Source organism: Vidua macroura, chromosome 25 (genome assembly GCF_024509145.1).
Source record: "Vidua macroura isolate BioBank_ID:100142 chromosome 25, ASM2450914v1, whole genome shotgun sequence".
Lineage (NCBI taxonomy): Eukaryota > Metazoa > Chordata > Aves > Passeriformes > Viduidae > Vidua > Vidua macroura.
The window spans coordinates 7,631,733-7,653,798 of NC_071595.1; the positions used below are offsets into that span (position 1 = coordinate 7,631,733).

Consider the following 22,066-nt stretch of genomic DNA (forward strand, 5'->3'; position numbering starts at 1 on the left):
GAGGGGTTCCGCGGCTGCGGGGGGGGGGGGTATGGGTTATGACGCCGCGGACGGCGGGAAAGGGGGGACAAGGACTGTAACGCCCTGGCCCAGGCGGATTGGGCGCATCCCTGGCCAGCAGACGGTGCAGGGCACTCCACTCCACAGATGTCTTTCTATATATATAAAACATATATTTACATAGGATAAATTTAAAAAAGCCCACTGCGAGCGCAAGAAGGACGTCCCCCTCTACACACCTTCTCCCCGCCCAATACCACGCCGCTCTGCTCCCCTCCTCACAAAGCCTCATGGTACACGTGTGCGAGGGGACAGTGCCTAGGCCACCCACGGGACCCCTCAGAACAGGGGCTGCCAGTCCGCTCCACCCCAGCGGGCAGCTCCCCGGGCCGCAGGGCAGGGGTCTGGTACTGCACCGGGGGGCACCCGGCAGATCCTGCGACCATGCAAGTGCTGCAGCGCATCCCAGCGGGCTCCGGCTCACTGAATGGCATGGCGTACTCAGGCTCTGGCGGCAGCGGCTCCGCGTACTCATGGTGCTTCCCTGGGGTGTCATAGTGGTTCTGGACCAGTGGTAGAGTGTAGCCCTCTTCCAGGAGTGGCTTGAAGGTGGAGGGACCTGTCTGGCTGCTGGGGCTCACCTGCACCAGGTCTGGCTCAGTGTACTCTGAAACAGGGAGGCTGCCATGTCAGGAGGGTCATGGTGCTGCAGCAGAGGTGGGTCAGGTGGGTTGACTATCTGAGCATGTTTGGACTTTCAGGGACAGAAAAACTGCCAAAACCCATCCAACGCAGGGCACTCACCCATGGAGACCCCACATTCCTCTGCCACACCCCAGAGAGGGGCTCCTGCTGTCCCCAGCCACCCTCCAGTGTCAACAGCTGTAACTGAGGTGGACTACTACTACTACTAAATAATGTGTGGTGCTATTACAATAAATTATAATAATAAATTATAATAATTAAATGGGCATGTCTAATTTATCAGGCCCTCCTTGTTGCACAGGACCACGATGCAGGAGGGGTAAGACCAGAATGGGGAAGGAGGTGCAATCGGGAAGAGTCGACTCCAGCTCTGGGCTGAGGGACCAGGCCCTGCCCTGATGTCCCTGTTACCTGGAGAATGGGTCCAGCTGAGATCCCCTGGTGTGGAGGCCATGGGGAAGGAGACCAGGCTGGGGGCTGGCAGGCTCTGCAGGGAGCAGACCTGGCTTGACTCCAGCTTGGGGTACCCTGGGCAGGGAGAGGAAACCCTCAGTTGTCACAGACTGTCACCTGGATGTGCAGGTGTCCCTGGGGCGTGGGACAAGTCCAAGTTTGACAGCAGCACCAGTTAAACCAGCTGCACCCCACAGCACACAGACCTCCGATTTTGGAGAGGAGTTGTGGACCCTTTTACCTTTTGTGATCCCGCAGTTCAGCTCCACTGCTGACTTCCTGCCAAGGGGAGAGGCAAGATGGGGCAAGAAGTCCCAGCTACCCTGTGCCCACCATCACTTATCTCCTCACACTCATTGCCTTAGGGGCTGCACCCCTTGGGACCCGGTGAGCAGCTAGATGAAGCTGCTGGAATTTGGAGAGGTGATGCTGAGTCCCCCAGGGCAAAGCAGGGGACAAGACAGGACCAACCTCTTCCTGTGGTAGAGGAAAGCCAGGAGCAGGAGGCAGGAGCAGAGAAGCACAAAGCCGCCAATAAGCAGCATCACCAGCAGTGTGGAGCCTGGGGAGGGAGGGCAGTGTCAGCACCCTGGGCCCCCATCCCACCCCTTTGCACCCATGAGTGCCAGAAGCCCACCTGGGGCCACTAGAACAGGAAAATCAATGTGTTCCCATGGGGGGGATGAAGCCCCAGTGGCACCTTGAACACCAAAAGACAATGCTGAACCCCAAGGACAGCCCCCCCCATGGCACCCACCTGCCTTCTCTGGGTCCAGGGCGATGCCAGGGATGGGGGTGTGGCTGGCTGGGTGGCTGGTGGGTTCAAGCACCTTCTTGGGGACACTGGGCACTACAGGACAGAGCAAGGACTGTGACTGTGGGACCACCACAGGGTGCACAGGGAGGTGAAGGCCCCAGGAGGATGTTTTGGACATGGGGGTGTGAGCCTTTTGTGGAGGGTCTCACCGTAGGGACGGGGCACGCGGACCCGTGCCAGCTGGCAGCCCACCAGGGCCACCTTCAGGGCCATGCGCTGGTGCCAGCTCTGCGGTGTGACACGGATGTAGCGGGCGATGATGGGGGGGATAAAGGCGTTAGAGACCTCCCCCTGGCTGTCAGCATTTCCTTCAAACACCTACAGAGAGGGTGAAGAGGCGTAAATGGCTAAATATCCATGGGCGGGGGCTCTCAGCCCCGTGATATTCTCCCCATGCCCACCTTGTCCTCCTGACCACTGCTGCCTCTGTAGGGTCTCCAATTCTTCCCGTCGCGGCTAGAGGAGACATGGTAGGACGTCACGTAGTAGTCATGCTGCTCGGAGGAGCCCTTTGTGATGATGCCTATGAATGCAGGAGGGTGTTCCCCACTGTCAGTCAGGGGTTGTGGGGCTGGGGAAGGGCTGCCCTCTACCCCACTGCCCTCTACTCCCAGCTGGAATATCCCCTATCTCTGGGATACTCAAGACCCAGCTGGGAAAGGACTAAGAGGACAGGATACGTCACCTGGCAGAGGGGGATCCTTCTAACCCTGGGAGGGGGTTTGGGTGGCAGATTCCAGTGTGGGACACTCTGCTCTGCCCCCATGAACTGACAACCTCCAGCCCCGGCTGTCAGCCCTGCATTCCCCCCTCCTCCAGCCTCTGGCCGGACAATGTTCCCATTTTCCTTGCTGCGGTTGCAAGCCGCTGGCACACAAAGCCCCTGCTTTTGGCAGGCTCAGGCCGCACAAAAGACGCTCACTGGCACCAGATGCAAGAGCATAATATTAACTTGTTCATCCCAGAAATGGCTGCAGATGAGGGGGCCAAAGGGGCAAGCGAAGGACAGGAGCAGCCAGAGGGGCTGGTGTGCTCTGCATCCCAGTTTGCACCAGTAAAACCACAGCACAATGAACTCCAGTGAATCCTGGGAATTATGGGGGTGCAACTGCCCTGGGCAGTTTTGTGGGGATCAGTGAAGCTGGCACAGCAGGAGGACAGTGGTCAGGGTGGCATGGGGAGACAGGCAGCTGTTGTTCCCCTCTGATGGCCAACTCTCACCTGTGACATTCCTTCGGGTGCCCAGATCCAGCTCCAGCCAGGCAGCCTCAGCACCAGGTTCAGCGGCCCAGGAGTGGCCGGTGGTGCTAAGTGCTGCCCGTTCAGCCACCCAGGCTCGGTCCTGGCCCAGCATGTCCACCTCGTGCCACCAGGACGAGGCATTGAAGGTGACCACCTCCAGCACATCATCACAGGCTGGGGACAGGAGACAGCACACTGGGAACCCGGAAACCCCAACCAGGCACAGGGGAGTGGCAGCAGGTCGAACAGCTAAAATCATGCCTTAATTTCAGGGGAAATGGGAAAAAAATACCTTTGTGGAATACAAGTCGCTTCTCGGAGAGAGATCCCCTGTGTAGAAGAAAGGAGGGGGAGCATCAGATGGGGTGAACAAACCCTGGGGTCTCTGAAACTGAGGGGTGGCAGTTTCCCAGTGTCAGTGTGGGTGGGTCCCACAGCTCCCTGTGGAGTGCAGCCCCAGCCACTCCTCACCCACCTTTTGGAGCGGAGCCCGTTGGCAAAGGCCGACTCATAGAGCGTGATCCCCTTCTCCCGGGACAGGGTGACCTGCCCGCCCAGCTCATCCGCAATCACCCCGGCATGCACAGCTGCCTTGCACAGCACTGATGTCTGCAGGGAGTGGGGAGTAAGGGCAGCCCCCCACAGCAGGCCTGAGCACCCTGTGGGGCACCCCAAGGCCACACTCATCACCTCTGGGTTGCTGAGGGTGACAAGTGGCCACACGTGCTGTGGGGACCATCCCTGGTGGGTGCACCATGGTGCCCAAACTTACATCCCGGTAGCCCTGGCTCGGGTTGCCCCAGATGTCCCCATGGATGTCCTTGCAGCCCGCAGGGCAGTACACACTGAAACACATGGTAAGGGGTGGGTCAGGGCTCCCTCCCATCCAAACCCTCTCTTCATACCCGCTCTGCTCCCCATCCCACCAGAGCTTTACGTCAGAAGAGGGATGGGGATGAAACCAGGGCTGATGGGGACCCCTGCGGCAGGGGACACCAAAATGGGACCATTCCCCACTCTGACCACTCACCTGATGTGCTCCTGGGTGTAGTGGGTGCCTCGAACCAGGCAGGAGACCAGGTCTGCAAGGCAGGGACACCCCAGGGTGAGGGACCCCCACGTGCCCCACAGCACACACTCACTTCTGCCTCAGTGCACTCCATTCCCAACTGAATCCTGCTCCTCACTGGGTTCTGCCCTTCACGCCCCCATGTCTGGAGGGGCAGGGAGGGATGGCCCCTTGGTCCCTGCAGCCATTGGCCCCACGGCACAATCTATGCTGCCTGTGGCTCTGCCTGATATTGGGGTGCCACTTCACTTGGGGGTTCAGGGTTCTCAAAGGGGTCCCAGCTGGCCTGCAGGTCTCCCATGTTTGCCCCCAGCCAGGGAGAACATGGAAATTCAAGAGCTCAGGGTAATGGAAGCTCATCCTGGGGTCAGCAAGGAGCTTCCTTCACATCCCTGCATGGGTCAGGACACATCCCAGGGATGTCTCTGCATCCCAGGGGATGCTGCCCCCATACCTGGATGCTGTGAGGTGGCATAGGACACAAGCAGGCCTCGTCCCGAGCGGTGGCTGGTGCTGTTGAACAGGACGGTCACAGTGCTGGAGTTTGTCACCAGAAGTGGGGCAGAAGGGACGGAGTTCCTGCAGTAGGGCCCTGCCAGCAGGGATGGTACCAAGGAGAGGATTTGGGGTCCCTGGGGACACACTTGGACACCTGGACCCCAGGACTTCACCTCCCCCAGCTTGGCCCTTGCCAGGGCCAGAGGGGCTCAGGCATTTGGGCTGTGCTTAGGGTGGTCCCAGAGTTGTTCCACATCCAGGGTGGCCCATCCCCAAGGTAGTCTCAGCATCAGGGTGCTGAAGGGTGGTCCCATGAAGCATGGCCTCATGCCAGGCTGGTCCCATCTTGAAGATGGTTCCATGTTTTGGGATGGTCCCATACCCAGGGTGGTCCCAGGCAGGGCAACCTTATGACAGGATGGTCCCATGCCCAGCGTGGCTCCATTGCCCTCACTGGGCACCTGCCACCACATCCCCCACTGCAGAGACTGGTACACACGGCATCACCCCACGGGACCCCAAAATGGGAGCTGTGTCCTTGTCTCCTCCCCATGTCCCCTTTCATAGGTGCTGCTGAAGCTGCCTCCTAAACTGCCCCCTCCCCCCATTTAATCCACACAAATTTGCAATTCTATCTCCCTGATTAAAACTTCAGCTTAGCAGGCAGGCGGATTCCTTAGGGACATCTCTGGTTCCAGCTGGGGACAGAACATGGCCCTAATCCCTGGACTGCCATCATCCCCTGTCCCCCACATCGCTCTGCTCTGTATCATGCCTATCACTTGGGCCTCTGGGCACCCAGAGATGTTTTGAGCAAGTGCCATCGTTGTCCTGGGGACAGGGAACTATGTCTGTGTTCCCCTGGGGCTGCTGGTGACACCTCCCCCTGTGCCTCAGTTTCTCTACCCTCACCCACATCCTTATCCTGCCTGGGTCATGTTGAAGCAGGAGGTCAATCCCAGGGGACATGGGACACACGTGCACGCAGAGATCTCACATATGTGACAGAACTGATATCTGCACAGTATGCAGATGAGATGTAGATAAGCCACATGCAGATTTCCTTTCCACCGACTGCCAGATGGCAACGCTGCCCTGGGTCACTGGTGCCACTTCTGTATGGATCTCAGTAATACCCTGGGAGCTGGGGACCTCTCAGCTGAGCCCCAGAGGCTGCCACCCCCATGGGGACCCTGCCACATCCCAGCAGAATCAGGCCAGGGGCCAGACACCAGCTCTGAGTCAGGGAAAGAGCCCACAGCCTCTGCCTGCTCCAGCTGCTTCCCAGAAAACATCTGGGACTTCTCAAGGGCCAGCGTCAGCCACGGGAGAGGAAGCAGAACCCAAGCTCTGTGTCATGCTGGCATGGCTCTGGTGGCACCCAAAGGGGCTGTGGGTGCCCAGCCACCTCCCCTAGATTCCCAAGAGCATCATCTGGGAGTACCCCCCCTTTCCCACATTGCTGTATCTCAGCCTGGGGCCAGGATGTCTCTTAGCTTTCGGGACAGTTATGTCCCTGAGGCCACAGCAGAGGGGATGGGGACCAGGGACCTTGCGTGCTGTAACCCCTTTGGGGTCCAGCCCAGAAAGGGTGAAAGCCCTGAAGTACAGGGAAAACTCCCAGTCCCATGGATACAAGCCAGATCCTATCCATTCTGCATTTCCCACTGCATCTCCTGTCCAGCCCCTGCCCCTCACCAGGGCTGCTCCTCCATCCCACCCCATCACTTGATGCTTCCCCCCACCCCCAAGATGTTTTCCTTAGCATTCATCATGTTCCCAGTGCTGCCAAATCCCTCCAAGACCATTAAATCTGTCTGGGAAAATCCTGGAAGCATTTGGGCAGCAGCTGGGCCAACAAATTAATTATTCAGTGGCTTCATCTGGTCCCAGCTGGGCAGTTCCCCCCCCAGGCTTCACAATAATCATCTCCTGGGGTACCCACCTCCTCAGATATCCCGATTCGCAAATATTACTCTCCTTCGATATCCTCCTCCTTGGATATCAACCCTTCTATTTGGGTACCCCCACTCCTCGAGTATCCCCATTCTTGGATATTTCTCTTCTTTGGATAACCCACTCGTCAGATACTGGATACCCCTCATCCTCTGATATTCCCCTCCTTGAATACCCCTTTCCTTGGATACTGCCCCACTTGGTTACCCCCCTCCTTGGATATTCTCCCTCCCCATGATGAAATCAGCTAAAACCCCAGATTTTCCTGATATTCTCCCTATCCACAACATTGTATCACCCTTGCCTCAGTTCCCCCAGGACCCCCTTACCGTAGGCAGTGCCGGTCTGGGGGTCAGCCAGCAGCAAGGAGCTGTGGGCACAGTGCTCCGAGGACTCCAGATCCACATCCCCGAATGCCAGGAGTAGGGAGGTACCCGGGGGGGCTTGGAGCCTCCAGCAACACATGGTGTGGTTGGGATACGTGCCCGGATAGTTCTTGGAGCTCAGGGTGCCACTGTGGGGTGTCAGCAGTGTGTGGCCACAGCCATTTCCTGCAGAGACACCGGGGAGACTGCTCAGACAGGCCATTCCCTGCCTCATTTTCCCCCCTAGGTGAGGCCCCCAGAACAACCCCTGGGCACATGCAGCCTCTTCAGATGTTTTGCTCATCTAAAGCATCATTTTCTGATGGCTTTTCTGGATGCTCCTGGCACTGGGAACTGTCCACAGGGGGATCCAGGGATGAAGCTGCCATAGTTTCCCCCACAGCCACCCAGCATGACCCTCTACCTCCAGCTCCTCTACATCCTCCAGTCCAGGAGAACCTCACTTTGGGGGGGATATAAAAGGATTCAAGGAGAGAATACTCCATGCGGCCGTACAGCACTAGGCAGCCCCTGGGACCCCCTAACTGCAGCCTTGACCTTGAGGATAACCTCGGGCAGCCGCATCCCCATTGCCTCCTTCCCAGGCAAGGGTGATACAATGTTGTGGATAGGGAGAATATGCCAGATGCCAGACTCACCACAAAAAGGGCTTTTCTCTGAGCTCACTGCCTCTGGGCATGAGGGAATATCCTGGAAATAAGCTGAAAGCACCAGGCATTGAGATCTGGCCATAATTTCTGAGCAGGATTGTGGTGCAGGGAAAGTGGGAAAGCACCACTCAGCCCCCACTGTGTGGGCCAGGCGTTTGTATGGGTCCAGTGCTCAACACCTCCTCCTCACATCCCCTAAAAGCTGTTGCTCCTGCCAAGCATCATCCTGGCACAGCCAGAAAGAAAAGGGATGGTGGGCATAGATTTGCCCAGCCTTGGCTCCCCTCACTGTCGCTGGGAGACAACACAAAGCGCCAGCAAGGGAAAATCCTGCAGGGATAAAAATGGGGGGGGCTGGCGGTGAAAGATGCCAGCCCCCGCACAGAGCTCCCTCCTCCCCAGCCTGTGGGAAGGGCTTGCATCCAAACTGGGGGGAGGTTTATCCTGTGGGACTGGGAAAAACTTTTCCCCTTTCTGGGCAGTGTCTGCTGACAGAGCAGAGCTGGGAAGGATCAGGCCCTCCAAGAGTGGGGGATGGGGGGGCAGCGGAGATCCCAGGGCTGCCAGGACAATAGCTCCCAGAAGGGGTGCTCTGCTGCAGGAGAGAAATTTGGGGTATTCAGGGGGAGTTTCTAGCACAGAAAGTTGAAGCCACTGGGATCTGTATGGAAAACCCTCTATGGCCAGGTCAGCTGGATATGTGAGCCCAGCTGGGGGGTCTTGGAAGGATCCCCCCAGCTCTATAACCATACTGGTGGTGCAGAAGAGCTGTGGGGACCCATTCCGGGAAAAACCCATCCAAGGAAAGGAAATCCTTGTTAAAAACATCCGGAGTGTGACCAGCGCGTGCCAGGAGGGAATGTCAGACATAAACTGAGAGCTGCAGGCACTCTTGGGAATTTGGCTCCAAAGATGGTACCGAGGGGCCAGGAATAGCCAAGACATAGCCACGGGGCACTTGCCCCCAGCCATGGAAACTTTACTCCCCTCCCAGAAAATGTGAAAACTGGATTTCCGGTGGGCGAGGGTGAACTCACAGCCGGGCCCCGCTGGGATCATTCCTGCCAGGGATTTGTTTGTTTTCTCACAGGATGCAAGAAAGACACAACAGGGCGATGCTCCGACAAAAGCCCGGCACACCCCTGCCTCTGTCATGCTGCTGGCCCCGGGAAAACTCCCCCGCGTCCACCAGTGGGTTTGGGATACAGTGGAAACCCGTTGCATGATGTGCCCCAAATCACACTTTTTGACCGGGAACGTCCGGTCAACCGGGATTCTATCTCCAGTGATCCCAGCCTGTCTCCGTGCCTCAGTTTCCCCTCGGGGAAAATGCTTTGCTTGACCTGTCGTTGTTTCCTCGCTCTTGGATGAGTTGGGGACAAGTGACACCGGGAAACACGAACTTTGGGATCACGTTTGGGTGAACATTTCCTCGGGGTTGTCCTGGCTCCCGCGACTACAAATCCCCCCGGGGAGCGGCATTCCCGGGATGGAGCCCACTGCCCGGCTCTGCATGTAAACTCCAGCGATCCTCTAAACCCGTGGATTAGGGGTTCCCCGGGAAAGCCCTGCAGGCGGGATGGAGCCGAACGCGGGACTCTCGGGACCCCAGGCGTAGTCGCCACCGGGGGCAGGGACAGAGAGAGCTGTGGGGGCTGCGGGGAAAATGGGCGGGTGCAGGACCGGCGTGATGTGGAGGTGGTGGGAGCAGGGACAGAGCTTGTCCCGTCCGGTACCGGAGCAGAGGGATACTGGGGACCCCGTCCTGGACCAGCACCAGGAGAGACAGACGGCGGGGACCCCGTCCAGTCCGGTACCGGGACAGAGGGATGGCGAGGATCCCATTTCCGGTCGGTACCGGAGCAAAGGGATGGCAGGGACCCTGTCCCGGGTCGGTACCGGGACAGAGGCGAGAGATGAAGAGATCACGTTCCGGAAAGGAACCGGGGCAGGCGCACCACGACGACCCTTTGCCGGTGTGGTCTGCTATGGTCACAGCAGGGAACCGTTCCCGGGAGCCCATCCTGATTCGATCCCAGTCCAGAGACAGCGAAGAGCCCGTCCCGGATCGTCCCGGGGCAGAGGCGAGCCCGTCCGGTCCCCCTTCCCAGTCCCCATACCGCACCAAGTTCCGGTCCCATCCCGGCGAACGAAGCAGAAGCTCCGGAGGTACTGGTGGGAGTAGGGCTCCCGGTGCCACGTCCCGGTGTGGGATGCCCCACCGCCGGTGCTCCGCAATCACCACTCACCATCCTGTGCGCCGGCCGAGCGCAGCCCCAAAGGGCCGAGCAGGAGGCAGCGGCGGAGCAGCGCCAGCGCCAGCGCCAGCGCCCCCGGGGCCGCCCCGCCGCCCGCCCGCATCCTCCTCCCGGCCGCCGCCGCCGCCCCGGCCCCGCCGCCGCTCCGCAGCGCTGTCGCCCCGGCCCCGCCTCCCTTCGCCCTGCCGCGCCCATTGGCTGTCGCCGCCCGACCCCGCGTTACCATTGGTCTGCCTCGTTGTCAGTCGACCGGCACGCTCGGCGGGGGCAGTGGGGGATTTGGCGGGCCGGCCGTGGGAGGTCCCGGTGGTCCCGCCGGGGCTGGCTTGGGGCGGGAGATGCCTGGAACCGCGTTCCACGACTCGCTGCTGTGACCGGGGGGAGCGAACCTCGCCGTGACACCCCCGCCGGTAACTCGTGGCTTGGGCTGGCGGGTGACACCACGAAGGCGATACTGCCGGCGGCCACCAGGGAGCAGCACAGCGCCGCGTGCTTCACCGGTCGGCCCCTTTAAGGCAGGCGGCGGCCGGAAGTGCTGGCGGCCGAGGCCGCGGCGGGCACTGCGCATGCGTTGCTGCTGCCCGGCCCGCCTCCCCCCTCCCCATCCCCCCGTTCCCCCGTCCCACAGCCCCCGGTCTCGGCCGCTCGCCGACGGTAAGGCCCAGCCGGCGCCGCGCTATGGGGGCCGGGAGGGGCCATGCAGCGCGAAGGGGCGGGGCGGGAGGGGCCCTGGCCCCGCCGAGAGGGGAGGGAGGGGTCGCCGCCGTACGTGCCGCCGCCGCTGCCGCGAGGGCGGACGTCGCGCGCGCGCCGCTCGGGATGGGGGGGGCAGCGGGGGGGCAGCCAGCGCCGTGGGGAGGGGGGGCCGAGGCCACGCCCCCTCCCCCGGGCAGGCCACGCCCCCCCCGCGCCGTGCGCGCCGCGGGGTGGTCCCGCGGGTCCCGTGTCACGTGACCTCACACCCCCCCCCCACCCCCACCCCCCTCAGCGCGGAGGAGGCCGCGACCCCCGAGCCGCGGCGCGGAGACCCCCGGGGCCGGGGCTTCCCCTGTGTACCTCCCCCCCTTCTCACTTAAGGCCTCGGCGTGATCGCCGCCGCTATTTGTCCGTGTCCTATTGACCCCCCACCCCGCGCCAGATATCCTGGCGAAGCTCTGCCGTCTCTCGAGGGGTCCTGGGTGGTTCTGTTCCCCGGAGCACCGGGATGAGGTGCGGGGAACCACGGGAGTCCCACGCCTGGAGCCGGGTGGGCGCGTGGTCCCTGTGTCGGCGGCTCCCCAGGTTTGTCCTGGTGTATCCCAACCACGGGATATAGAAACCCCTGGCACCCACCATGAGATCCTGACCTGAAATTCTCCCATCTGAGATTTAGATGGGATATTGAGAAGAAATTGTTCCCTGTGAGGGTAATCAGGCCCTGGCATAGGTTGCCCAGAGAAGCTGGCTGCCCCATCCCTGGAAGTGTCCAAGGCCAGGCAGGATGGGGCTTGGAATCAGCTGGTCAAGTGGAAGGTGTCCCTACCCATGGCAGGAGGTGGGAGGAGATGAGCTTTCAGGTTCCTTCTCACCTGAACCATTCCACCATTCTGAGACTGGCTTTCCCAGCAGACCTCAGGCTTGCAGGAATGACCTCCAGCTGCACACTGTAACCAAACCACCTCTGTGCCTCGTGCACAATCATAGGCACATCCCCTGGGAGTGCAGCTTCTCCGAGACGCCCTGTCAGGTCCTCCTGCGTTAGCAGCACACCTTGAGACCAGCTTCTACTTGGAAGGATCATCCACAGGCATGTTCCTGGTAGTGAGGGATCAGAGCATGCCAGGGGTGGACCAGAGCATTCCAGGGGTGGCTGGAGGCACTCTGGCCAGGGCCAGTGAGAGAAGCTCTGTGTTGAAAACACACTCTTGCCAAAACCCACCAATGTGGGTCTGTTCCTTGGTGCCAGGTTGGGGGTTCAGAGCTGGAGAGAGCTGCTGGCTCGGGAAGTAATGAGTGGGATGATACCGGGGGGATCTGCCTCTGGGGTCTGTTCCTAGCTCTCGTGATCTACAGGGAGGAAAAAACCTTGCCGGGTTCATGTGAGAGATGGCGAATGCCGAGGTGAGCGTCCCTGTGGGTGATGTGGTGGTTGTACCAAGTGACGGGAACGAAGGGGAGAACCCGGAGGATACCAAAACCCAAGTGATCTTGCAGCTCCAGCCGGTGCAGCAAGGGTGAGTAGGATGGTACTACCTGGGAGGTGCAAGGTGGGATGGGGGGGAGCCCTGTGGGTTTTCGTGGGACTGAGCATCACTCTGTTTTCCAGGTCTGCGTCAGTTTTGTGCCAAGCAGGGGAGAGAGAAAATACAGCAGATTAAATCTTTTGTGTCTGTGGTTGTCATGAGGCCTCCATGGGCTGATATTCCCCTGCGAGGCTGTGTTGGTGCAGTGCTCTCGGATCATGGAAGGGTGCTGTCCCAGTCTCTCTTTTCTTTCTCCAGTCCCAGGGTTGGTTTTTGCCACACTATAGCTGCTGGATGTGGTGGTCTGTGTGTTCAAACCTTCATGTGCCAGCTCTTCCCTAAAATAATCCTCTTCTAAAATAAAGTGAGGCTGGGATGTGGAGGGAATTTTGTAGCTCCCTGGCAGCTGCTGCAGAGAGTGGCTTCATCTTCACTCTGGATCAATCAGAATAGAAAAAAAATGGCTCTAGTTTGATAATATTTGCAGGGCAGGGTGGCTGTGGGCCTGACAGTGACTTCTCTTTGTGGTCATCTGTATTGCAGTGTCACACAGGGCTGGAAGGGAAATCCTGGGACACTGGGCTCTGCTTCCTGTTGTCGAGGGTGACTGAAAGCAGAGGAAAAGCACAGGGAAGCCTGCAGAGCTGCCTCATTGGCGCTGGCAGAGTGGAGGGTGGGATGACAACACTGGGAATGCCTCTGTGTCTGTCACCCCTTGGGATTACTAGTGTTTTGTTTTATTAGTGTTCGCCAAAAAATTCCTGGTGATTGAAACTGTATCAGACAAAATTAATGTCCCTTGAGGACAAGCAAAAAAAAATTTACTGAATTTTTTAATCCTGTGCTGTGAATCCTAATTTCTCATGATTTATATAGTTTGTTTATGGATGGCCACTTTCACCACAGGATTTACCAAGAGGGCTCCGAGGCCAGCGCTGCTGTGGTGGCCGTGGAAACCCACACCATCCACAAGCTGGAAGAAGGGATTGGTGAGTTCCCACTTGGCATGGATGAATCCCCTCCTGTGCAGGGCTGGTGTCTCCAGTTCGCTGGGCTTCCTTCTGGCTCTGCCCCTGCAGATGCTGATTCCCAGGCATGGATGTGGGTAAAGGGGCTGGGCATACTCTGGAATAAGAGTCTGCTGTTACTGCTTGGTCTCAAAGTCCTGGAAGTGAGATCCTGGCTCTCCTTCAGTGAATGGTAAGGGTTCCCACGGGATCCAGGGGAGCCGGGATGTCACCCTAGTCCTAGTGTACAGACACTGGCAGCAGGAATTATAGTGTTGAGGATGTGGTGGCTGAAGCATCAGGCTCTGGTTCTGGGGTCTTCGCTGAACCAGCCATCTGATGGTTTGGATTGGATGTTCATAAGAACAGAGCAGGTTGGCTCCAACTGCTCTCTCCCATCCTGAGCAGTGTGTGGGAAAAGGCTCCTATCACCAAATGCTGTCACTAGATCTTGATTAGAGTTCTGCTTCCTGTGTCGGTTTGGGTCTTTTGGCAGGATTAACAGAAACCCTGCACATGAAGAGAATATACTATCAGTAAATATCTGATATCACTGCTAAAGGGATACCAGGGCTGCAAGAATCTGAGAGATATCTGTGCTTCAAATTTGAAACCATTTTGTTGCCGCTAGGATTGTTCTCATTGACGCCTCCCCCCCTTACAGATGCATTTGATTTCTGATTTCATGTTTCCTTATAGATGAGCTTCATTTGGAGCATTGTTACACCAAAAAGCAAACGCCACTTGCTGTTAGAGTTAATCTGAACTAACTCTGAGAAGATGGAGAGGACTGATCCTGAACTGGGATCTGCCTTTTTTTTTTTGGTTTCCCCAAGTGCAGGTCTCATAACCTATGAGCTTCCAGCTCCCGCCTTGTGGGATTGGAGCCTCTTGGGTGGAAAGTTTCACTTTGAGCTGTTCCTCCCTCAGACCCCAGCACCCTCGAAACGAGTGAGGAAATCGAGATCGCCTATCCCATCACCTGTGGGGAGAGCAAAGCCATCCTTCTCTGGAAGAAGTTTGTCTGTCCAGGAATTAATGTCAAGTGTGTGAAGGTAAAGGAGAAACTCCCAGTGGATTCCTTTCTGCTCTTCAGGTGTGCTGGTTGGCCTCCACAGGAATTCCTTAGTTTTTGTGTTTCATCCTAAGTCCTTGGATTGTTGGTGCCAAGTTGTTTTTTGATGGGGAGAAGCATGGAAAGAGTGGATTAAGGAGGGAAGGATATCACCCACTTTGTATTTCAGTGGTGTTGGCCCTTGAGGAAGGACTGAAGGCAGGCAAGAGATACATATTGAGGTCTGGCAGAGCTTTGCCTCCTCCCTTTTCCTCAGTGTCCTGGTACTCCACTCCTGTCACTTCCTTGGCAAGCAGGTTGCATTGAGAAGAGATATCTTGGTGTTACCTTTTCCCACCTGAGACCATGGCAGTGTGACAGCCAAGCCCCTTGTGCTCCTGCCCCTCAGCAGGAGCTACTTGAGTCGCTGGAGCAGGGCAGAATGGATGCTCAAGGGAAGACTTGTGTCAGCTGGATGCTGCTGGGCCATTTGATGTAACAGAAATCTCCTGTAATGATCTCCAAAATGACCGTACATGTTCATAGGAGATGATTTGGTTCATATAAAATCTTCAGGGCTGTTTTAGGTTAGGGCTGTGAATGCCTATGGTTGGCAGGTCATTCCCACAGACGTGCTTCCTGGAGCTGTGAGCATTGCTGTGCCCAGGGGATCAAAGCTGGGAGAGATCTGAGAAGCAGCTGCTCTCTCTGGGTGGAAGTGAGGGCTCAGATGAGCTGTGTTGGATGTCCCAATCCTCCCAAGTGATATTACCCTGTTTGCTGAGCCTTTGCTTGTCTCGTTACCAGTTCAATGACCAACTGATTAGCCCAAAGCACTTTGTTCACCTGGCTGGGAAGTCTACCCTGAAGGATTGGAAGAGAGCCATTCGCCTCGGAGGAATCATGCTAAGGTATTTGACCCCTGTCCAACTTCCTGCAGCTGCAGGACCCCCAGCAGGCATTTTGTCTGCCTTGCAGTCCCCAGGAGGCCTCTTGGAGGCCCACAGTACCTGGCCAGCAGCCTGCAGAGATCCTGGCTCCATGATGTGAGGGTCAGGATCCCTCACCCTGGACAGAAGTGGCATCGCCTGGGGAACCTGGGGTGGAACAGGACTAAAACAATGTGTGTGAAGCTGGGGGACTCTTGTGTTTGCCATTTGAAAGCCTTGCAGGAGATTTTTTGGGTGCAGAGTGGCCCTAGGATCTCCCTTTCTCTTTCCTTCCCATGACCATAGCATTCCCAGGTGGAATACTCCCTTTTGTCTCTAGGCTGAGATTTGAGCTGAGCCTGATTCTATCCCCACTCCCTGCACAGGAAGATGATGGATTCAGGGCAGATTGACTTCTACCAACATGACAAAGTTTGCACCAACACCTGTCGAAGCACCAAGTTTGATCTCCTGATCAGCAGTGCCAGAGCACCAGTGCCAGGGCAGCAGAGCGTGGTGCAGACTCCAACCTCAGCTGATGGTAGGAAACCAGTTACCAGTGCCCTGGGAACTTCCCTCTGATGCTCCTCTCCCTCCTACACATGCTTTACACCACCTTCCCGGGCACATCCGGGCAGTCCCACCAGGAATTTGCTCTGGTTTCTGGAAAGGAAAATGCTTCTCATGTCTGTTTGGAGAAGTCTTGGCAGCATTTGTCAGGGAGCTCTGCTCTGCAGGACTGTGAAAGTTGGAAAACAGCTGGCATCAAGAAGCTGCTTTCCAGAGAGGCAGCCTTCATAGCCAGAAGGATTGAGAGCCTTGTAGGGATCTTTGTTCTGGGATCATCATGAGAGCAAACACTTGTGAGAGCTTGCACAGCATTTTCTGATATATTTCCCATTTGGGAGTCTGTTATAAAGGCATGAGTTGGTCTCAGGAGTGACTTTAGAAATGCTATCCTCCTTCAGAACGTCCATGAACAGGATGTGGTGGTTGGACATGATTTGATTGTCATTCCAGCTGCAAGTTCTCAGTGATCCTGTGCTCCGGAGCAGATATTGATCTCTTTGCTGAGGTTAAGGGAGAAGACTATTCCCAACTGTACCACATCATTAAGCTGGGTGGGTTACATTTCTCTGAGCCACTGGGTGGGTGATATGGCAGAGCTGTCCATAGGCTAAGGAGAATCTCTTGGAAAGCACCATAGCCAACTTACAGTGGCTGCACATTAGTTAGTTCCAAATTTGATCCAGGAACTTAGAATTGCATCAGATCCATTTCCCTTTTATAAACCAGCTGGGACCCCAGCTCCCTTTCATGAGGGATTAGGGGTGCAGAGCTTCCTGTGGATGATGCAAGGGGAGAAGGGTGGCTGGGCTGAGCCTTATGAGTTCCCTTCTTTATTCTGCTCCCTTTCTGCTCCCTTGAGCCGGGACTCCACTGTGCAAGGCACGTGGTTTTCCCTTCAGAAGCTCCAGAGCTTTTCACAGTCACTGTTCCAATGAGAAGCAGCAATATTTGCTTTTAACTGGTTTGGTTGAAAGAAGCCAAGCACAAACCTGACCCAAAGAGTGAAAGAGAGCCTGGGGAGAGCTGAGGGGTTGGGAAGCAAAGCAGGGATTCAGGCTACCAGAGGGAGCTGATGGGAGCTTTCTGGCAGGGAGCATCACCCAGATTGCGCTGTCAGAGGAGAGTATGGAGGAGGGGATAGAGTGGAATTCGGCTCTGACAGCTGCTGTCACCATGGCCACCGAGGAAGGCATGAAAAAGGACATGGATGAGATTTCAGGTAAGCTTAGGCTGCTTGTTGGGTGTTTTCTCCCCCTCTCCTCCCCTGTTACACTTTGGAAACCTAAATCTTGCAAATAAGTAAAGTTTGGGCAATGACAAAGCTGTCCCTCAGCCCCTTGGATCTCCAGCATTACCCAGGCATCCGGGCTTTCTGCCGGTGGAGCTCCTGATCACTGTAGGACTTCGGCCCTGGCCTCGTGGCTGATGGATAATCCCTCAGATCAGATGTTACTAGTTGCAGTAAGGGGCTTTTCTGTTTTATTCCAAGGATGTGAAACATATCTGCCAGCCTGGAACCAGGCTGGAACCAACAAAGAGCAGAGTCATGTTTGTTCCCTGTCAGCTCTCTGTTCTGTGTCTCTCTGGCCTTACATCCCCTTGTTATATCAGTATGGAAGCTTAGCTAGAATTTCCTCAAATAATTATTTTAAGCTCCGCACCTTGCAAAAATTTGAAATGTTGCCTTAGAAGCCATGGACTTGTTTAAAAACCCGTCCCTGATTTGCTGCCTGAGTCCATTTGGCTTGGTTTGGGGTTGGTTATTTTTTTCACATGTCCTGTCCACCCCAGTAGCCAAGCTACCTTGCAAAGGTAGTCATCTTGAAAAGATACACTTGCCTGAGAGGTTTAAGGTGGCCCTGTGGGAAAAATGCCAAATGCTTGTATATATTGACTTCTTTTCCTCCTCTTTTGTGCCAGAGGACACACTGATGTTCTGGAAAGGAATAGCTGATGTGGGGCTGATGGAAGAGGTAGTGTGCAACATCCAAAAGGAAATAGAAGAAGTCCTAAGAGGTGTGCAGCAGCGGTTGGGTCAGTCTCCCTTCCAGATGACAGGTAGGTTGTGAGGAAGAAGCCTCAAAAGGGCAGTTGCAGGCAAAAAAAAAAAAAACAGTGCTAAGAGTCCATTCCACCATGTGAAGCTGGTGAGTCAGGATGGGGAGCGAGTTCCAATCGTTAGCTGAATTGTGGGAGCACAGTCTGTGTTCTCAGCCTGCCCAGCTGTGAAGTGTCTTTGCTTCAAAGCACAAGGATACACCATTCCATCCTGTTCCCTGAGCAAAGTGACCCTGGCAGCTTGCTCGGGCCATCACATGACTGTCCACAGCTCCCAGCCCTGATGGAAGCTTTGACAGAGTCACTTCAACTGGAGTTACTCAAACACTTCTCTGTGACACTGCAGGCCTAAACAGGTCCTGCCCCCTCACTTCTTCTTCTGCTTTCACTGGTGCCAGAAAACCTGTTTTGGGGGCTGAACCAGATGAGGTAAATTATCTGGGTTAAAAATAAATCCCCTCCCCCTTTTAGGGTTATTTTTAACTGGTAACAGGCTCCCTAGTCTGGTTCGGCACATGCCCCTGTGAACAACTCTTGTTGATGCTCTTCCTGGGAGAACATCCATGTAGCCACAAACTTCATTTTACCCAGGTTATTTTTTTTTTTTTTAATTTTCTAATTTATCTTTGGGCTGGCACATTTTTGTGTCTGGTAGGTGTCAAGTTTTGGGAACTGTGAGTGATTGAAGTCAGTGGATTATAACAGATATTTTGCACAGCTTTCCATGGAGCTTGGCATGTTAATGACACTGTCAGGAGCATGGGGTGATGATTTGTAGGTGGAGAGCTCATTTGTAGCTCTGTGATTGCAAATTACACTTTCATTTGCAGCAATTAGGAGCTGCTTGAGTGACTCAGCTCTGTCCAATTTGCTTTATCATGTGAATGGGATTATTTAATCCCGGGACATCAGAAGGATGAGGGGGTTGGGTTTCCTTTTTTTAGCTAGTCCTTGTGAAAGAACAGAGAGAGTTTTAAAAAGCAGTAGAAAATTTTTGGTGTAACAGGAGCATCTTTTGAGTGCCCAAGTCTTAACATCCCTGTGCTCTTTCCTTGGAGATGCTGCAGTCCTGAACAATGTCGCCCATACATTTGGCTTAATGGACACAGTCAAGAAGGTACTGGACAACAGGAAAAACCAGACAGAGCAAGGAGAGGAACAGTTTCTTTACACACTGGCAGGTAAAGTGCCTAACAAGAGTTCACATCCTGCTGCTGCTCTTGGGACTGGACATGACTTTCCTTTTCCCCAGTTAATTAGGGTTAGTGTTCAGTACAGGCTGCCCCAAAACAAGTGCATCCCAATCCCTTTCTGTCCTAGCGCTTGAGTGAAATTTCCTCTCTCCCCTGTCACACAGAGAGCAGTTGCTCGGGACGTTGGACAGCCCAAAGTCTGTGCCCTTTGCTGCAGTTGGGGTGCTGCAGGCATGAGTCCAATTCCCTCAGGATTAGGGACAGGACCTGCCAGCTCAGTGATGTGCCATGGTCACCTGAGCTGTGGACAGTGTTGTGCTGTACCCAAGCTAATAAGCCTCTCTGAGTATGGGGTGCTGAGCTTCTGCTTGTCTTGGCTGTCAGGGCTCTGCTTCTCTTATGGTGCTATTGGGTGTCCTGCTCAGCTTCCCCTGAGCTGAAACCACTGACTGACCTGGGATCCCCAGAGCTGCTCACTGGATGTGTCTCCCTCCTCACCATGTACTGTAGGATCTGTTGTTATCTGAGATGTTCTAGTCCCCTACTGCCCTGGATAAATGAGGTCACTGTGCTACTTCTGGCTCCCAGTGTTCCCACTGATAAGTGTTGAGGGAGATGTTTAATTGACCCAGGCATCTTGCTGGCTGTCCCCAGTGCAGGTACTTGGCTCCTGGGGAGGTGACCCAGCCAAGCTCAGGAAGCAATTCAAACTGCCTGGGTAGGTTTATCCACTCTCCCTTGCAGGTGGATTTAGCTTGTGGGGAGCAGAAATGTCCATCTCCTTGTCAGTAGGAGTAGCCAACACGTATGGAATGTTACCTGTGTCTTACCCAGGTGCTGGCAGCTGGTACATTGACCCAGTCTATGTAGGTGGCAGGAGAACCTACCCTTTTCTTTCAGTGCCATTTGATCTTGAGGTAGAAGCCATGATCAGGCTCACTGGGTGGTTGGGTGACCTCCTGTCACAAACCTGGGAGTGATGGTTCTGGAGCCCCGGGAGCTCCTGCTCCTGGTGTGACATGTTGCTCAATCATTCCCTTTGCAGACCTGGAGCGGCAGTTGGAAGAACAGAAGAAACTTGCCAGGGACCAGAAGGCCAAGTCCCAAACGATCCAGAACGTGGTGCTGATGCCCATGAGCACTCCCAAGCCTCCGAAGAGACCCCGTCTGCAGCGCCCAGCCTCCGCTACCATCCTCAGCCCCTCCACCCCGATCCAGCAGCCTCAGTTCACTGTCATCTCCCCCATCACCATCGCACCTGTTGGACAACAGTTCTCTGTGGGCAATATCCCAGTGGCAACCCTCAGCCAAGGCTCCAGCCCGGTGACTGTTCATACCTTGCCATCTGGCTCCCAGCTCTTCCGATATGCCACCGTGGTTTCATCCTCCAAGACCAGCTCCTCGGACACCGTCACCCTGCACCCGTCCTCCAGCCTGGCACTGCTGAGCTCAGCGGCCATGCAGGACACCGGGGCCCTGGCCAATGTGGCAACCGTGGTCAACCCCGTGGAACTGGTGGCCATGGAGTCTGGCATCACTTCCACCATCCAAGCTGTGGAAGGCACCTCGGACAATGGGCAGACCATCATAGAGATCGACCCGGCGCCAGATCCTGAGGCGGACACAGACGAATCAGAGGGCAAAGCTGTGATCCTGGAGACAGAGCTGAGGACTGAGGAGAAAGTGGTGGGAGATGTGGAAGACCATCAGCACCAAGTCCATAATGTGGAGATTGTGGTCTTGGAAGACTAGTGGAGAACGCAAGCATCAGTTAGGGGAAGAGTTGGGAATTTGTTTTATTTCAGGCTTTTTTGTTAAGCATCTTTTCCAGCCACCCCATTTGTTACCATGGATATTTTCATTGTACTGTATATTTTATATATATATATATATATATATATATATATGTAAAGTTTGGGTTTTTTTTTTAAACAAAGCTGGAGAAACACGTGACACTTGGATAAGGCTCCGTGTCCGTGGAGCACTGAACAATACCGCCAGTGTGAAGGAGAGACTGGATCTCTGCTGGACAACCCAACCAGAAGGAACTAGCCATGCCTCAGTGCTTCTGCTCCAGGGCTGCTCTGGCCCAGAGACTTTATTTGAGAGACAATAACACTTGAGTGTGGATGTGGCTGTGAGAAGGGGTGACAGACTTGGGGTGGAACAGGTACCTCATTTGTATTTTTATTTTCCCCAGGGAAAGGGAATTCTGTCGGACCCTTCACTGTCACCTCAAATGGAATTTTTTATTATTTTTCTTGCTTTGGGGAGGCTGACAGTACAATGAATTTACTGTCCATGTTCTCCTCCTCCACACAAATTGTTTTTATATCTCTATTTTTTTTGTATTTGTTTGCTCTCTCCCTTCCCTTGTCCACATCTCCCAGCTGCAAAGCCCTGGGACCTTCTCTCAGGGTCCCCTGTATCCCAATCCCCCTTCTCTTCCCATGGCACTTTTCCCCCATCCCTTTCCCTGCCTGGCAAGGCTTGGTGCTGCAAACGCCACTTGAAGACTCCGAGATCGCTTCAGCCTTTTGTATAAGGCAAAAAATATCAACTCAAGCTCAAACCCAGATCCTCCCTCTTGGCTGCTCAGCACCACAGGGACCTTTCAGGGTGTACAAAGCATGTTGTGCTGTTGCTTTCTGGGAGAGCCAGATTTCGGATCAGGACAGCTTCTGTTTACACTGTGTGCTGAGGCTGCTCCGTGCTTGTCGCTACTTGTTTGGTGGTTTTATTTTTGTATTATTTTTTCTTCTTTCTTCCTATAATCTCTTGGCAGGGTTAGAACTGGCACATTGCTGAAATACAGTGCACCCCGCTGTTTTCCCACTTTCCCTCTTTTTTTTTGTGGTTGGAGATCCATATGGGCTTTGCCACACTGGGAAAGTGGAGGGGGAAAGCATGGGGTGGCTTCAGAGATGCAGAAGGCTGGGAGGGTGGGAGCTGCTTGGCTGGAAATATTAAGCTAAGGAAACACACTTGGGGAGGGCGAG

At 55.4% G+C, this 22,066-nt stretch overlaps 2 protein-coding genes across 4 annotated transcripts; one reads left to right on the forward strand and one right to left on the reverse strand.

Annotated features, from left to right (window-relative positions):
• Positions 1 to 150: 150 nt before the first annotated feature.
• On the reverse strand, positions 151 to 10,667 carry LOC128818882 (discoidin, CUB and LCCL domain-containing protein 1-like). The gene is given in 16 exon segments (XM_053998595.1): positions 151 to 667; positions 1,117 to 1,233; positions 1,400 to 1,437; positions 1,630 to 1,720; positions 1,916 to 2,008; positions 2,125 to 2,293; positions 2,377 to 2,498; positions 3,197 to 3,391; positions 3,510 to 3,547; positions 3,693 to 3,826; positions 3,990 to 4,062; positions 4,248 to 4,299; positions 4,741 to 4,878; positions 7,070 to 7,291; positions 10,258 to 10,410; positions 10,413 to 10,667. Coding segments are annotated over 16 exon segments (2,214 nt in total). The 5' UTR covers positions 10,603 to 10,667; the 3' UTR covers positions 151 to 278.
• On the forward strand, positions 10,382 to 21,407 carry GMEB1 (glucocorticoid modulatory element binding protein 1). 3 transcript variants are annotated; one of them, XM_053998598.1, is made up of 10 exons: positions 10,382 to 10,444; positions 12,087 to 12,247; positions 13,163 to 13,245; positions 14,194 to 14,318; positions 15,125 to 15,228; positions 15,633 to 15,787; positions 16,907 to 17,035; positions 17,737 to 17,874; positions 18,933 to 19,055; positions 20,113 to 21,407. In XM_053998598.1, exons 2-10 carry the CDS (start codon positions 12,120 to 12,122, stop codon positions 20,817 to 20,819), a joined length of 1,692 nt encoding a protein of 563 aa, XP_053854573.1. In that variant the 5' UTR covers positions 10,382 to 10,444; positions 12,087 to 12,119; the 3' UTR covers positions 20,820 to 21,407. The 3 variants fall into 3 exon arrangements, with proteins under 3 accessions (XP_053854573.1, XP_053854572.1, XP_053854571.1); XM_053998597.1 differs by lacking the exon at positions 10,382 to 10,444 and adding an exon at positions 10,620 to 10,688; XM_053998596.1 differs by lacking the exon at positions 10,382 to 10,444 and adding an exon at positions 11,043 to 11,315.
• Positions 21,408 to 22,066: the final 659 nt, after the last annotated feature.

Coding starts and splice junctions, on each gene's coding strand:
- GMEB1 (XM_053998598.1), top strand. CDS start 12,120: ATGGCGAATGCCGAGGTGAGCGTCCCTGTGGGTGATGTGGTGGTTGTA. Junction 14,319..15,124: donor TTAATGTCAAGTGTGTGAAG/GTAAAGGAGAAA, acceptor TCTCGTTACCAG/TTCAATGACCAACTGATTAG. Junction 15,788..16,906: donor GACTCCAACCTCAGCTGATG/GTAGGAAACCAG, acceptor GCTTTCTGGCAG/GGAGCATCACCCAGATTGCG.